Source organism: Gossypium raimondii, chromosome 5, assembly GCF_025698545.1.
Source record: "Gossypium raimondii isolate GPD5lz chromosome 5, ASM2569854v1, whole genome shotgun sequence".
In the NCBI taxonomy this organism is placed as follows: domain Eukaryota; kingdom Viridiplantae; phylum Streptophyta; class Magnoliopsida; order Malvales; family Malvaceae; genus Gossypium; species Gossypium raimondii.
Window position 1 is genome coordinate 43,749,183 of NC_068569.1, and position 13,201 is coordinate 43,762,383.

At 54.4% G+C, this 13,201-nt stretch overlaps 1 protein-coding gene across 1 annotated transcript; it reads right to left on the bottom strand.

Annotated features, from left to right (window-relative positions):
* Positions 1-1,454: 1,454 nt before the first annotated feature.
* Positions 1,455-2,065, bottom strand: LOC128041076 (protein PELPK1-like). Its single transcript, XM_052630395.1, has 2 exons — positions 1,904-2,065; positions 1,455-1,832 (listed from the first exon to the last, which is right to left on the bottom strand). The coding sequence occupies exons 1-2, from the start codon at positions 2,063-2,065 to the stop codon at positions 1,455-1,457; spliced, it is 540 nt and encodes a 179-aa protein (XP_052486355.1).
* Between the last annotated feature and the right edge of the window lie 11,136 nt (positions 2,066-13,201).

The window sequence follows — 13,201 nt, forward strand, 5'->3', positions numbered from 1 at the left end:
GTGGCTCGAGATGGCCAGGAGCCTCGAGTAATGTCAGGTACCTTGGTCTTTGGGATGTCTGGGAGCCTCGGCACCTCGGCACTTGGTGGCTCGGATGTCTGAGGAGCCTTGAGCACCATTGGTACCTTAGTCTTTGGGATGTGGGGGAGCCTCGAGCCGCATCAGCACCTTAGTGGCTCGGATAACCTGTAGACTCGAACAGCATCGACACCTTGAGGCTCGGAGGTGCTGGAGCCTCGAGCACCATTGGCACCTTGGAGGCTCGGATGTCAAGGGAGCCTCGTGCGATGCTCGGCACCTTAGTCTTTGGGACGTCTGGGAGCCTCGGCGATGTCCAGGTACCTTAGTCTTTGGGATGTCGAGGGAGCCCAGGCCGCCAGCTTAGTGGCTCGGATGTCACAGAGAGCCTCGAGCACCATCGGTACCTTGGTGTCGGGATGTAGAGGAGCCTCGAGTAACATCGGCACCTTGGTGGCTCGGATGTCGAGGAGACTCGAACAGCATCGGTACCTTGGGGCTCGGAGGTTTGGGAGCCTCGAGCACCATAGGCACTTTGGTGGCTCGGATGTGCGGGAGCCTGGATCAGCATCGGCACCTCGGTGTTGGGATGTGCAGGAGCCTCGAGCCGCATTGGTACCTTGGTGGCTCAGATGTGCGGGAGCCGCAAGCACCATCGACAACCGTCTTTGGGATGTCTGGGAGCCTCGGCGATGTCGGCATCATGGTTGCTCAGATGTCACGGGAGCCTCGGCGATCTGGGCACCTTGGAGCTTGGATGTGCGGGAGCCTCGAGCACCATCGGCACCTTAGTGGCTCAAATGTGCGGGAGCCTCAAGTAGTATCGGTACCTTGGTGCTGGGATGTGCGGGAGCCTCGAGCCGCATCGGTACCTTGGTGGCTCAGATGTGCGGGAGCCTCGAGCACCATTGGTACCTTGGCGCTGGGATGTGGGGGAGCCTCAAGCCGCATCAGCACATTGGTTGCTCGGATGACCTGGAGACTCAAACAGCATCGGCACCTTGGGGCTCGGAGGTGCGGGAGCCTCGAGCACCATCGGCACCTTGGAGGCTCGGATGTGTGGGAGCCTCGATCGACATCAGTACCTTAGTCTTTGGGATGTCTGAGGAACCTCGGCGACATCGGCACCTTAGTGGCCGGATGTCGGGGAGCCTTGGCGACATAGGCACCTTGGTCTTTGGGATGTGTAAAAGAGCCTCGAGCGCGTCCCGACACCTTGGTGGCTCGGATGTCGCAGAGCCTCAGCGATGTCGGCACATGGATGTGCGGTAGCCTCGAGCACCATTGACTCCTTGGTTGTTCGGATGTGCGGGAGCCTCGAGCACCATCGGTACCTTGGTGGCTCGGATGTCTGCGAACCTCGAGTAAATATCGGCACCTTAGGTCTTTGGGATGTCTGAGAGACCTCGGTGCACTCGGCACCTTAGTAGTGGATGTCAGGGGAGCCTCGGCGACATCGGGACCTTAGTAATGGATGTCTGGGGAGCCTCGGCGGCATCGGCACCTTGGCTAGTTAGATGTCTTTGGAGCTTGGGCGACATCCGCACCTTAGTCTTTGGGATGTCTGAGAGCCTCGGCGATGTCGGCACCTTCGTTGTTTGGATGTCCGGGGCCTCGGCGGCCATCGGCACCTTGGTCTTTGGGATGTCTGAGCCTCGGCCGTGTCGGCACCTTGGTGGCTCGGATGTGTGGAGCCTCGGCGGCATCGACACCTTGAGTCTTTGGTATGTCTGAGGAGCCTCGAGCCGCATCGGCACCTTGGTGTCTTGGATGCGCGGAAGCCTCGAGCACCATCGGGACCTTGGTGATGGGATCTGCAAGAGCCTCAATCACCATCGGTAACTTGGTTGAATGGATGTGCGAGAGCCCCAAGCAGCATCGGTACCTTGGTGCTTGCATGTGCGGGAGGCTTCAGCAACATCGGCACCTTGGTGGCTCGGGTGTGCGGGAGCCTCAAGCACCATTGGTACCTTAGTCTTTGGGATATGGGGAGCTCTAGCGCATCGGCCCTTGGAGGCTCGGATGTCTTTGGAGACTCAAGCGACATCAGTACCTTAGTCTTTGGGATGTGTGGGAGCCTCGAGCCACATCGGCACCTTGGTGGCTCGGATGTGCGGGAGACTCGAGCACCATCGGGACCTTGGTGCTTTGATGTGCGGTAGCCTCGAGCACCATCGGCACCTTGGTTGTTCGGATGTGCAGGAGCCTCGAGTAGCATCGGTACCTTAGTCTTTGAGATGTCTGGGAGCCTCGGCGACATCGGCACCTTAGTCTTTGGGTTGTCTGAACCTCGAGCATATCGGCACCTTTGTGGCTCGGATGTGTGGGAGCCTCGAGCAACATCAGCACCTTGGTTGTAACAGCCCGATTCTGGGCCTAGTCGGAATAGTGGTTTCGGGACCACAAATCCAACGAGGGAAAATATGGTTATTATTATATTTTTATGGTCTACAATTTCACGGAAAATTTTAAGTAAAAATTTAGTTCGAAAATTTGACGTTTGGGCACTCAATTTAGTCAAAAGGACTAAATTGTAAATAGTCTAAAGTTGAGTTCTACATCTTAGAGGTGTCTAATTGTTATGAAATTTTAAATTGGAGGTCTTTATGTGGTAATTAGACCATTAGTTAGTTGATGGACAAAATAGACATAAGAAATGGGTGAAATAGATTTTTTTTTAAATGGGGGCATTTTAGTCATTTGGTTATTAAATAGAATTAAATGGGAAAAAGATGGCAAAATATGCTCATCTTCTTCATAGTGAACAGAAATCAGCAAGGGAAGCCATATTTAGGGTTTTAAGCTTTCAAGCTCCATAGTAAGTGATTCTAAGCCAGTTTTTAATGTTCTTCGTATTTTGGAGTCCGGTAACTTGGTTTAGCTTATTCTACCATTAATTAGTGTTAGGGTTCATATTTGGAAAAATATCCATAGGTGAAATGTGTTTATTTTGCTGTTTATGGTGGAATATGAAGCTAGAATTTTGTTAAACAACTTTTGCTAAGCAATTTTAAAAGCGAAATCGGTAAAAATAATTAATATTCAAAAGTATGTGTTGGATTGGGAATTTGATGTTGCCATAGAAGGGAAAAATGTTCAGCATGTTATAAAACTTAAGAATAAGTGATGAAGTTTAATTTCCGAGCTTGGGGACAAAAGTGTAATTATGCAAAAGTTTGGGGGCAAAATTGTAATTTTCAAAAAGTTGGGTGGTGGATTATTTTAATAAATGTGAATATTAAGCGAGTTAAATTTGCTATTATAGATCAAGAAAGGCGTGAAGAGTATATCAAGCGGGGAAAAGGAAAGATAGTGAGTAAAGTGCAAAATTACGATATTTTGCACGAGTAAATAAACCACGTGACTTAATGTATTATTTTGATATTATTTGATATATGTTGAGATTTATTTGGAATTAAAATAAATGTTTGGCAATATCCTAAAAATGTTGTTAAATCGGAAAGGTGATAAAGGGTTGCAATATATGGGTTATGGGTTGAACACTCGGAATAAGCGTAGTATGTTGTATATAAAAGGGGATTCTTTGTGTCTTTGATTCCCGATTTATGGGTGGTGCTATGCGTGATCCACCATATCTTTGAAATGTGAAAGGGGTTGCTATGTGCTAATTCCCAGGGGTTGCTAAGTCTTGATTCCCGATTCATTGGTGGTGCTAAGTCACGATATCCACCATATCTTTGAAATAAAAAGGGGTTGCTATGTCTTTGATTCCTCGAGGGTTGCTAAGTCTTGATTCCCGATTCCAGGTGGTGGTGCTAAGTGCGGGATCCACCAATAACGGCTAACATACAGTGTTCAGCGAAAAAGTGTGGAAGATGAATATTGCCATATGGTGGAAAATTTTATGGGGTAAATATTGAGTTGAATACTAAATCGACCCATGTATGAGATGGGAGAAAATATCAAAAAGCATAAAAGGCGATTTAATTATAAACTGTGTTGAACAACAGCAATTGGGTAACTTTGAAAAAATCACCATAAATGGTGGAAAATGAATGGGAAGCTGAATAATATATGAAATTGAAGTTGAATGTATCTATTCTCATATGAAAAAATAGAATAAGCAAAGGTTGTATTTTGGAGATATCTGAATTTTACTGAAACAGGGCTGGATTGACTTCGAGATCCCCTGTTCTAACTTTGGAAAATTACCAAAAATTGTAAAAAAATAATTATGGCATGAAATTTATATCCCTGGAATCCTTATTGAGTCTATTTTTATTAGAAACAAGCGAAACCATTTTTCAAATTTTGTACAGAGAGTTAAGTAAATTTTAGTGAGGAAGGGTCAGAACCGTTGGGCAGTGAAACAGGGGAAGGTTTAATGAATAAACTGTACTAATTGGCTGGGTTAAAAATTCTTAAATTTTTATGGTGAAATTTTATATGAGTCTAGTTTCAGGAAAAATTTACGGAACTCAATTTGGAGCCCTGTAGCTCCAGATAAAAATAAATTAGCGACTATGACGCAGAAAAACAGCTTGCTGGAAATTGCCTAAACAATAAAGTTATTCATGAATAAGTTTATATTTTGGTGTAGTTATGGGAGTAATTACTTATTTATCATGTGTTTACTTACTAAGCTATATGCTTACTCGATTTTATTTTTCTCTTGGTTATTGTGACTTCCAACAACTCGGAAATTGGAGCGAAGTCGAGACAATCATCTACACTATCCTTCACATTTGGGTATTTTACTACTAGTGTTCGAAATTTTATGGCATGTATAGACACTTTATGCAATGTGGGATCATCATGTAAATATATGTTATGGTTCCCTTTTAAATGTAGTGTTTATTAATAGTTAAACTATATGTGTGTTTATACAAATGAAATTGGTTGGTATATTGGAATGTGTTCTAAATTTGCGGGGAGGTTTAAGCAAAAATAAGTAGGAATCTTGTCGAAAATTTTAAAAATTTAGTAATACCTCATACTCTGTTAGGTAAGGAATACGGGTAAGGGTGTTACATTAGTCTTCAGGATGTCTGAGTCTCGAGCCCACCGACACCTTGATGTCTCGGATCTGTGTGGAGACTCGAGCACCATGGCACCTTAGTCTTTGGGATCTGCGGGAGCCTCGGCGATGCTCGGCACCTTGGTGCTTGGATGTCTTGGAGCCTCGAGCACCATCAGCCTGTAATTGGCTCGGATGTCTGAAAGCCTCGGCTGACATCGGTAACTTAGTCTTTGGGATGTCTTTGGAGCCTCGGCCAAATGTCGTCCTGTAGTGCCTCGGTTGTCTGGGAGGCTCAGTATAATCAGTACCTTAGAGTTTGGGAGGCTGCGGGAGCCTCTAGCACCTTGTTAGCTCGGATGTACGAGAGCCTCGGCGATGCTCGACACCTTAGTCTTTGGGATGTCAGGGAGCCTCAGGTAGCATCATCACCTTAGTCGCCCGGAGGTCACGGGAACCTCGGCTGACATAAGCGACTTGGTCTTTGGGATGTCTGGGGGCCTCGAGCACCGTCGGTACCTTGGTTGCTCGGATGTGCAGGAGCCTCAAGTAGCATCGACACCTTGGAGCTTAGATTACAACAGCCTCGAGCACCATCGGCACCATGGTGGCTCAAATGTGCGGAAGCCTCGAGCAGCATTGGCACTTTGGTGCTTGGATGTGCGGGAGCCTCGAGCCGCATCGGCACCTTGGTGGCTCGGATGTGTGGGAGGCTCGAGTAGCATCGGCACTTTGGGCCTGGGAGCTGCAGGAGCCTCGAGCACCTTGTTGGCTCGGATGTGCGAGAGCCTCGAGCAGTATCGACACCTTAGTGCTGGGATGGGCGGGAGCCTCGAGTAGCATTGTCATCTTGGTGGCCCAGAGGTGCGGGAGCCTCGAGCAGCATAGGCAGTTCGGTGCTGGGATGTGCGGGGGCCTCGAGCACCGTCGGTACCTTGGTTCCTCGGATCTGCAGGAGCCTCGAGTAGCATCGTCACCTTGGTGGCCCAGAGGTGTGGGAGCCTCGAGCAGCATAGGCAGTTCGGTGCTGGGATGTGCGGGGGCCTCGAGCACCGTCGGTACCTTGGTGGCTCAGATGTGCAGGAGCCTCGAGCACCATCGGCACCTTGGTTCTGGGATGTAGGGGAGCCTCGAGCCGTATCGGCACCTTGGTGGCTCGGATCTACGGAAGACTCATGCAGTATGAGCACCTTGGTGCTCGAATGTAAGGAAGCCTCGAGCACCATTGGCACATTGGTTCTTGGATGTGCGGGAGCCTCGAGCACCATCAGCACCTTGGAGGCTCGGATGTACGGGAGCCTCGAGCCGCATCGGCACCTTGGAAGTTCAGATGTGCGGGAGCCTCGAGTACCATTGGCACCTTGGTGTTGGGATGTGGGGGAGCCTCGAGCCCATCGGCACCTTGGTGGCTCGGATGTGCGAGAGACTCAAGCAGCAATGGCACTTTAGGGCTCGGAGGTGCGGGAGCCTCGAGCAGCATCGGCACCTTAGTGGCCCAGATGTCCGGGAGCCTCGAGCAGCATAGGCACCTTGGTGCTTCCATGTACAGTAGCCTCGAGCACCACCGGTACCTTGGTTGTTCGGATGTGCAGGAGCCTCGAGCAGCATCGGCACCTTGGTGCTTAGATGTGCGGTAGCCTCGAGCACCATCGGCACCATGGTGGCTCAGATGTGCGGGAGCCTCGAGCAGCATCGGCACCTTGGTGCTTGGATGTGCGGGAGCCTCGAGCACTATCGGCACCTTGGTTGCTCGGATATGCTGGAGCTTGGAGCAGTATCGGCACCTTGGTACTGGGATGTACGAGCACCATCGATACCATGGTGGCTAGGATATGCGGGAGCCTCGAGCAGCATCGGTACCTTGGTTCTGGGATGTGCGGGAGCCTCGAGCCGCATTGGCACCTTGGTGGCTCGGATGTCTGGGAGGCTCGAGCAGCATCGGCACCTTGGTGCTGGGATGTGCGGGAGCCTCGAGCCGCATTGGCACCATGGTGGCTCTGATGTGTGGGAGGCTCGAGCAGCATCGGCACTTTGGTGCTGGGATGTGCAGGAGCCTTGAGCTGCATCGGCACCTTGGTGTCTCGGATGCGCGGAAGCCTCGAGCACCGTCGGCACCTTGGTGATGCGATCTGCGGGAGCCTCGAGCACCATTGGCCACCTTGGTGCTTGGATGTGCAGGACCCTCGAGCACCATCGGTACCATTGTGGCTCGGATGTACGGGAGCCTCGAGCAGCATCGGCACCCTCGTGCTTGAATGTGAGGGAGCCTTGAGCACCATGGACACCTTGGTTGCTCGGATTTGCTGGAGCCTCGAGTAGCATCGGCACCTTGGTCCTGGGATGTGTGGGAGCCTCGAGCCGCATCGACACCTTGGTGGCTCGGATGTGTGGAAGCCTCGGCTGACATAGGCACCTTATTCTTTGGGATGTCTGGGAGCCTCAGGCAGCTCGACACCTTGGTGGCTCGGATGTGCGGGAGCCTCGAGCAGCATCTTCAACTTGGTGCATGGATGTGCAGTAGCCACGAGCACCATCGGTACCTTTGTGCTAGGATGTGGGGGAGCCTCGAGCCGCATCGGTACCTTGGTGGCTTGGATTTGTGGGAGACTCAAATAGCATCGGTAACTTGGGGCTTGGAGGTGCGAGGAGCCTCAGGCACCATCGGCCTGTAATGGCTCGGATGTCGGGAGACATCGAGGCGGCATCGGCACGTTAGTGGCCCAGGATGTGAGGAGCCTCGGCGACATAAGCACCTTAGTCTTTGGGATGTCTGAGGAGCCTCAGGCACCATCGGCTGTTAGTGGGCTCGGATGTCTGGAAGCCTCGAGCAAGATCGGCAACTTGGTACTGGGATGTGCGGGAGCCTCGAGCACCATCGGTAACTTGGTGCTGGGATGCGGGGGAGCCTCGAGCCGCAATCGCACTTTGGTCGCTCGGAAGTGTGGGAGCCTCAAGCACCATCCGCACCTTTGTGGCTCGGATGTGCGGGAGCCTTGAGCACCATCGGCACCTTGGTACTTGGATGTGCGGTAGCCTCGAGCAGCATCGGTACCTTGCTGATAGGATCTGCGGGAGCCTCATGTAACATCGGTAACTTGGTTGAATGGATGTGAAGGAGCCCCGGGCATCATCGACACCTTGGTACTTGGATGTGCGGGTGCCTCGAGCACCATCGACACCTTGGTGGCTCGGATGTGTGGGAGGCTGGAGCAGCATCGGTACCTTACTGCTGGGATGTGCGGGAGCGTTGAGCCGTATCGGCACCTTGGTGTCTCGGATGCGTGGGAGCCTCGAGCACCATCGACACCTTGGTGCTGGGATCTGCGGGAGCATCGAGCAGCATCGGCACCTTGGTGGCCCAGATGTGAGGGAGCCTCGAGTAGCATAAGTACCTTGGTGCTGGGATTGGCGGGAGCCTCGCGCCGCATCAGTACCTTTCTGGCTCGGATGTGCGAAAGCCTCGAGCAGCATCGGCACCTTAGTGCTCGGAAGTGCGGGAGCCTCGAGCACCATCGGTAACTTGGTTGCTCGGATGTGCTGGAGCCTCGAGCTGCATCGGTACCTTTATGGCTCGAATGTGAGGGAGCCTCGAGCAGCATTGGCACCTTGGTGGCTTGAATGTGTGCGAGCCTTGAGCACTATCGACACCTTGGTGATGGGATCTGTGGGAGCATCAAGTACCATCGGTAACTTGGTTGAATGGATGTGAAGGAGCCCCGGGCATCATCGAGACCTTGGTGCTTGGATGTGCGGGTGCCTCGAGCACCATCGGCACCTTGGTGGCTCGGATGTACGGGAGGCTCGAGCAGCCTCGGCACCTTGGTGCTGGGATGTGTGAGAGCGTCGAGTCGTATCGGCACCTTGGTGTCAGATGCGTGCGAGCCTCGAGCACTATCAACACCTTGGTGCTGGGATCTGCGGGAGCCTCGAACTCCATCGGCAACTTGGTTGCTCAGATGTGCGGGAGCCTCGAGCAGCATCGGCACCTTGGTGCTTGGATGTGCAGGAGCCTCGAGCACCATCAGCACCTTGGTGGCTCGGATGTGCGGAAGCCTCGAGCAGCATCGGTACCTTGGTGCTTAGATGTGCGGCAGCCTCGAGCACCATCGGCACCATGGTGGCTCGGATGTGTGGGAGCCTCGAGCAGCATCGACACCTTGGTGCTTGGATGTGCGGGAGCCTCGAGAACCATCGGCACCTCGGTTGCTCGGATGTGCTGTAGCCTGGAGCAGCATCGGCACCTTGGTGGCTCGGATGTGCTGGAGCCTTGAGTAGCATCGGTACCTTAGTCTTTGGGATATCTGGAAGCCTCGGCGCATTAGCTGGCTGGTTGTGAGATGTCACGGGGAGCCTCGGTGCGCTCGGCACCTTGGTGTCTCGGATGCGCCGAAGGCTCGAGCACCAATGGCAACTTGGGGATGGGATCTGCGGGAGCCTCGAGCACTATCGGCACCTTGGTGCTGGGATGTGGGGGAGACTCTAGTCGTATCAGCACCTTGGTGGCTCGTATGTGCGGGAGACTCGAGCAACATCAGTACCTTCGTGCTGGGCTGTACGGGAGCTTCGAGCAGCGTCGCCACCTTAGTGGCTCGGATGTACAGAGGTTCGAGCAGCATCGGCACCTTGGTGGTGGGATGTGCAGGATCCTCGAGTAGCATCGGTACCTTGGTGGCTCGGATGTGCGGGAGCCTCGAGCACCATCGGCACCCTGGTGCTTGAATGTGAAGGAGCCTCGAGCACCATCGGCACCCTGGTTGCTCGGATGTGCTGGAGACTCGAGCAGCATCGGCACCTTGGTCCTGGGATGTGTGGGAGCCTCGATCTGCATCGGAACCTTGGTGCTGGGATCTGCGGGAGCCTCGAGCACCATCGCCAACTTGGTTGCTCGGATGTCCGGGAGCCTAGAGCAGTATCGACACCTTGGTGCTTGGATGTGCGGGAACTTCGACCACCATCGGCACACTGGTGGCTCAGATTTATGGAACCCTCGAGTATCATCGTCACCTTCGTGCTTGGATGTGTGGGAGCCTCGAGCACCATCGACTCCTTGGTCCTCGGATGTGGGGGAGCCTCGAGCCGCATCGGCACCTTGGTGGCTCGGATGTGCGGGAACCTCGAGCACGATCGGCACAATGGTGGCTCAGATTTGCGGATCCCTCGACTTGCATCATCACCTTGGTGCTTGGATGTGCGGGAGCCTCGAGTATCATCGGTACCATGGTGGCTCGGATGTGCGGTAGCCTCGAGCAGTATCGGTACCTTGGGCTCGTAGGTGTGGGAGCCTCGAGCACCATCGGTACCTTGATGGCTCAGATGTGCGGGAGCCTCGAGCAGCATTGACACCTTGGTGGCCCGGATGTGCGGGAGCCTCGAGAAGCATAGGTACCTCGGTGCTGGGATGTGCGGGAGCCTTGAGCCGCATCGGTACCTTTATGGCTCGGAAGTGTGGGAGCCTCGAGCATCATCGACACCTTTGTGGCTCAGATGTGCGGGAGCCTCGAGCACCATCGAGACCTTGGTACTTGGATGTGCGGTAGCCTCGAGCAGCATCGGCACCTTGGTGCTTAGATGTGCGGCAGCCTCGAGCACCATCGGTACCATGGTGGCTCAGATGTGTGGGAGCCTCGAGCAGCATCGACACCTTGGTGCTTGGATGTGCAGGAGCCTCGAGCACCATCGGCACCTCGGTTGCTCAGATGTGCTGTAGCCTGGAGCAACATCTGTACCTTGGTGGTGGGATGTGCGAGAGCCTCGAGCAGCATCGGCACCTTGGTTGAATGGATGTGCAGGAGCCCCGGGCATCATCGACACCTTGGTGGTTGGATGTGCAGGTGCCTCGAGCACTATCGGCACCTTAATTGGGTTGGGATGTCTGGGAGGCTCGGCGGCATCGGCACCTTAGTCTTTGGGATGTCTTGGGAGGCGTCGGGCGTATCGGCCTGCTTGGTGTCTCGGATGCGTGGGAGCCTCGAGCACCATCGACACCTTGGTGCTGGGATCTGCGGGAGCCTCGAGCACCATCGGTAACTTGGTTGCTCAGATGTGCGGGATACTCGAGCAACATCGGCACCTTGGTGCTTGGATGTGCAGGAGCCTCAAGCACCATCAGCAGCTTGGTGGCTCAGATGTGCGGAAGCCTCGAGCAGGATCGGCAACTTGGTGCTGGGATGTGCGGGAGCCTCAAGCACCATCGGTACCTTTGTGATGTGGGGGAGCCTCGAGCCGTATCGACACCTTGGTGGCTTGGATTTGCGGGACACTCAAATAGCATCAGTACCTTAGGGTTCGGAGGTGCGGGAGCCTCAAGCACCATCGGCACCTTGGTGGCTGGGATGTGCGGGAGCATCGAGCAGCATCGGCACCTTGGTGGCCCAGATGTCAGGGAGCCTCGGCGGACATAAGTTCCTTAGTGCTTTGGGATGGTGAGGGACCTCGCGCCGCCTCGGCACCTTTGTGGCTTCGGATGTCTGGGGCCCACAGGTATCATTGACACCTTGGTGCTTGGATGTGCGGGTGCCTCGAGTACCATTGGCTCCTTGGTGGCTCGGATGTGTGGGAGGCTCGAGCGTCGAGTCGTATCGGCACCGTTGTGTCTCGGATGCGTGGGAGCCTCGAGCACCATCGACACCTTGGTGCTGGGATCTGCGGTAGCCTCGAGCTCCATGGGCAACAGTTTGCTCGGATGTCGCAGAGAGCCTCGGCGACGCCTCGGCACCTTGGTGCTTGGATGTCTGGGCCTCAAGCACCATCGGCGGCCTTAATGGCTCGGATGTCACGGAAGCCTGGCGGGATCGGCAACTTAGTCTTTGAGATGTCTGGAGCCTCAAGCACCATCCCAGTTACCTTTGTCTTTGGGATGTGGGGGCCTAGCCTCGGCCGCATGGCTGTAAGTGGACTTGTTGCGGGACACTCAAATAGCATCAGTACCTTAGGGTTCGGAGGTGCGGGAGCCTTAAGCACCATCGGCACCTTGATGACTGGGATGTGAGGGAGCATCGAGCAGCATCGGCACCTTGGTGGCCCAGATGTCAGGGAGCCTCGAGCAGCATAAGTTCCTTGGTGCTAGGATGGGCGGGAGCCTCGCACCGCATCAGCACCTTTGTGGCTCGGATGTGCGGGAGCCCTGGGCATCATTGACACCTTGGTGCTTGGATGTGCGGGTGCCTCGAGTACCATCGGCACCTTGGTGGCTCGGATGTTCGGGAGGCTCGAGCAGCATCGGTACCTTGGTACTGGGATGTGCGGGAGCGTCGAGTCGTATAGGCACCTTGGTGTCTCGGATGCATGGGAGCCTCGAGTACCATCGATACCTTAGTCTTTGGGATCTGCAGGAGAGCCTCAGGCTCCATGGTAACAGTTGCTCGGATGTCAGGGAGCCTCGGCGACCTCGGCACCTTGGTGCTTGGATGTCTGAGGCCTCAAGCACCATCGGACACCTGGTGGCTCGAGATGTCTGAAAGCCTCGGGAGGATCGGCAACTTAGTCTTTGGGATGTCACGGGAGCCTCGAACACCATCGGCAACTTGGTGTTGGGAGGCGGGGGAGCCTCAAGCCGCATTGGCACTTTGGTGGCTCGGAAGTGTAGGAGCCTTGAGCACCGCCGGCTGCTTTATGGCGGATCTTGGGGAGCCTCAGGCACCATCGGCCTGTAGTACTTGGATGTCTGCGGTAGCCTCGGCGGCATCCCAGTACCTTGGTGCTTAGATGTGTGGCATCCTCGAGCACCATCGGCACCATGGTGGCTCGGGTGTGTAGAGACCTCAGTAGCATCGGCCTGCTTGGTGCTTGGATGTCTGGGAGCCTCGAAACCACCATCGGCACCTCGGTTGCTTTCGGATGTCTTTGTAGCACAGAGCAACATCGACATCTTGGTCTTTGGGATGTCTGAAAGCCTCGGCGGACATTAGGCACTGGTGGCTCGAATGTGCGGGGAGCCTTGAGGCGATCGGTTCCTTAGTCTTTGGGATATCTGGAAGCCTTGAGCGCGTGGCGACTTGGTTGTGAGATGTCACGAGCCTCGGTACGCGCCACCTTGGTGTCTCGGATGCGCCGAAGGCTCGAGCACCATCGGCACCTTGGTGATGGGATCTGCGAGAGCCTCGAGGCACCATCCCGGCCTTAGTCTTTGGATGTCTTGAGAGACTCTAGTAATATGTGCTTGCCTTGGTGGCTCGTATGTACGGGAGACTCGAGTAGCATCAGTAC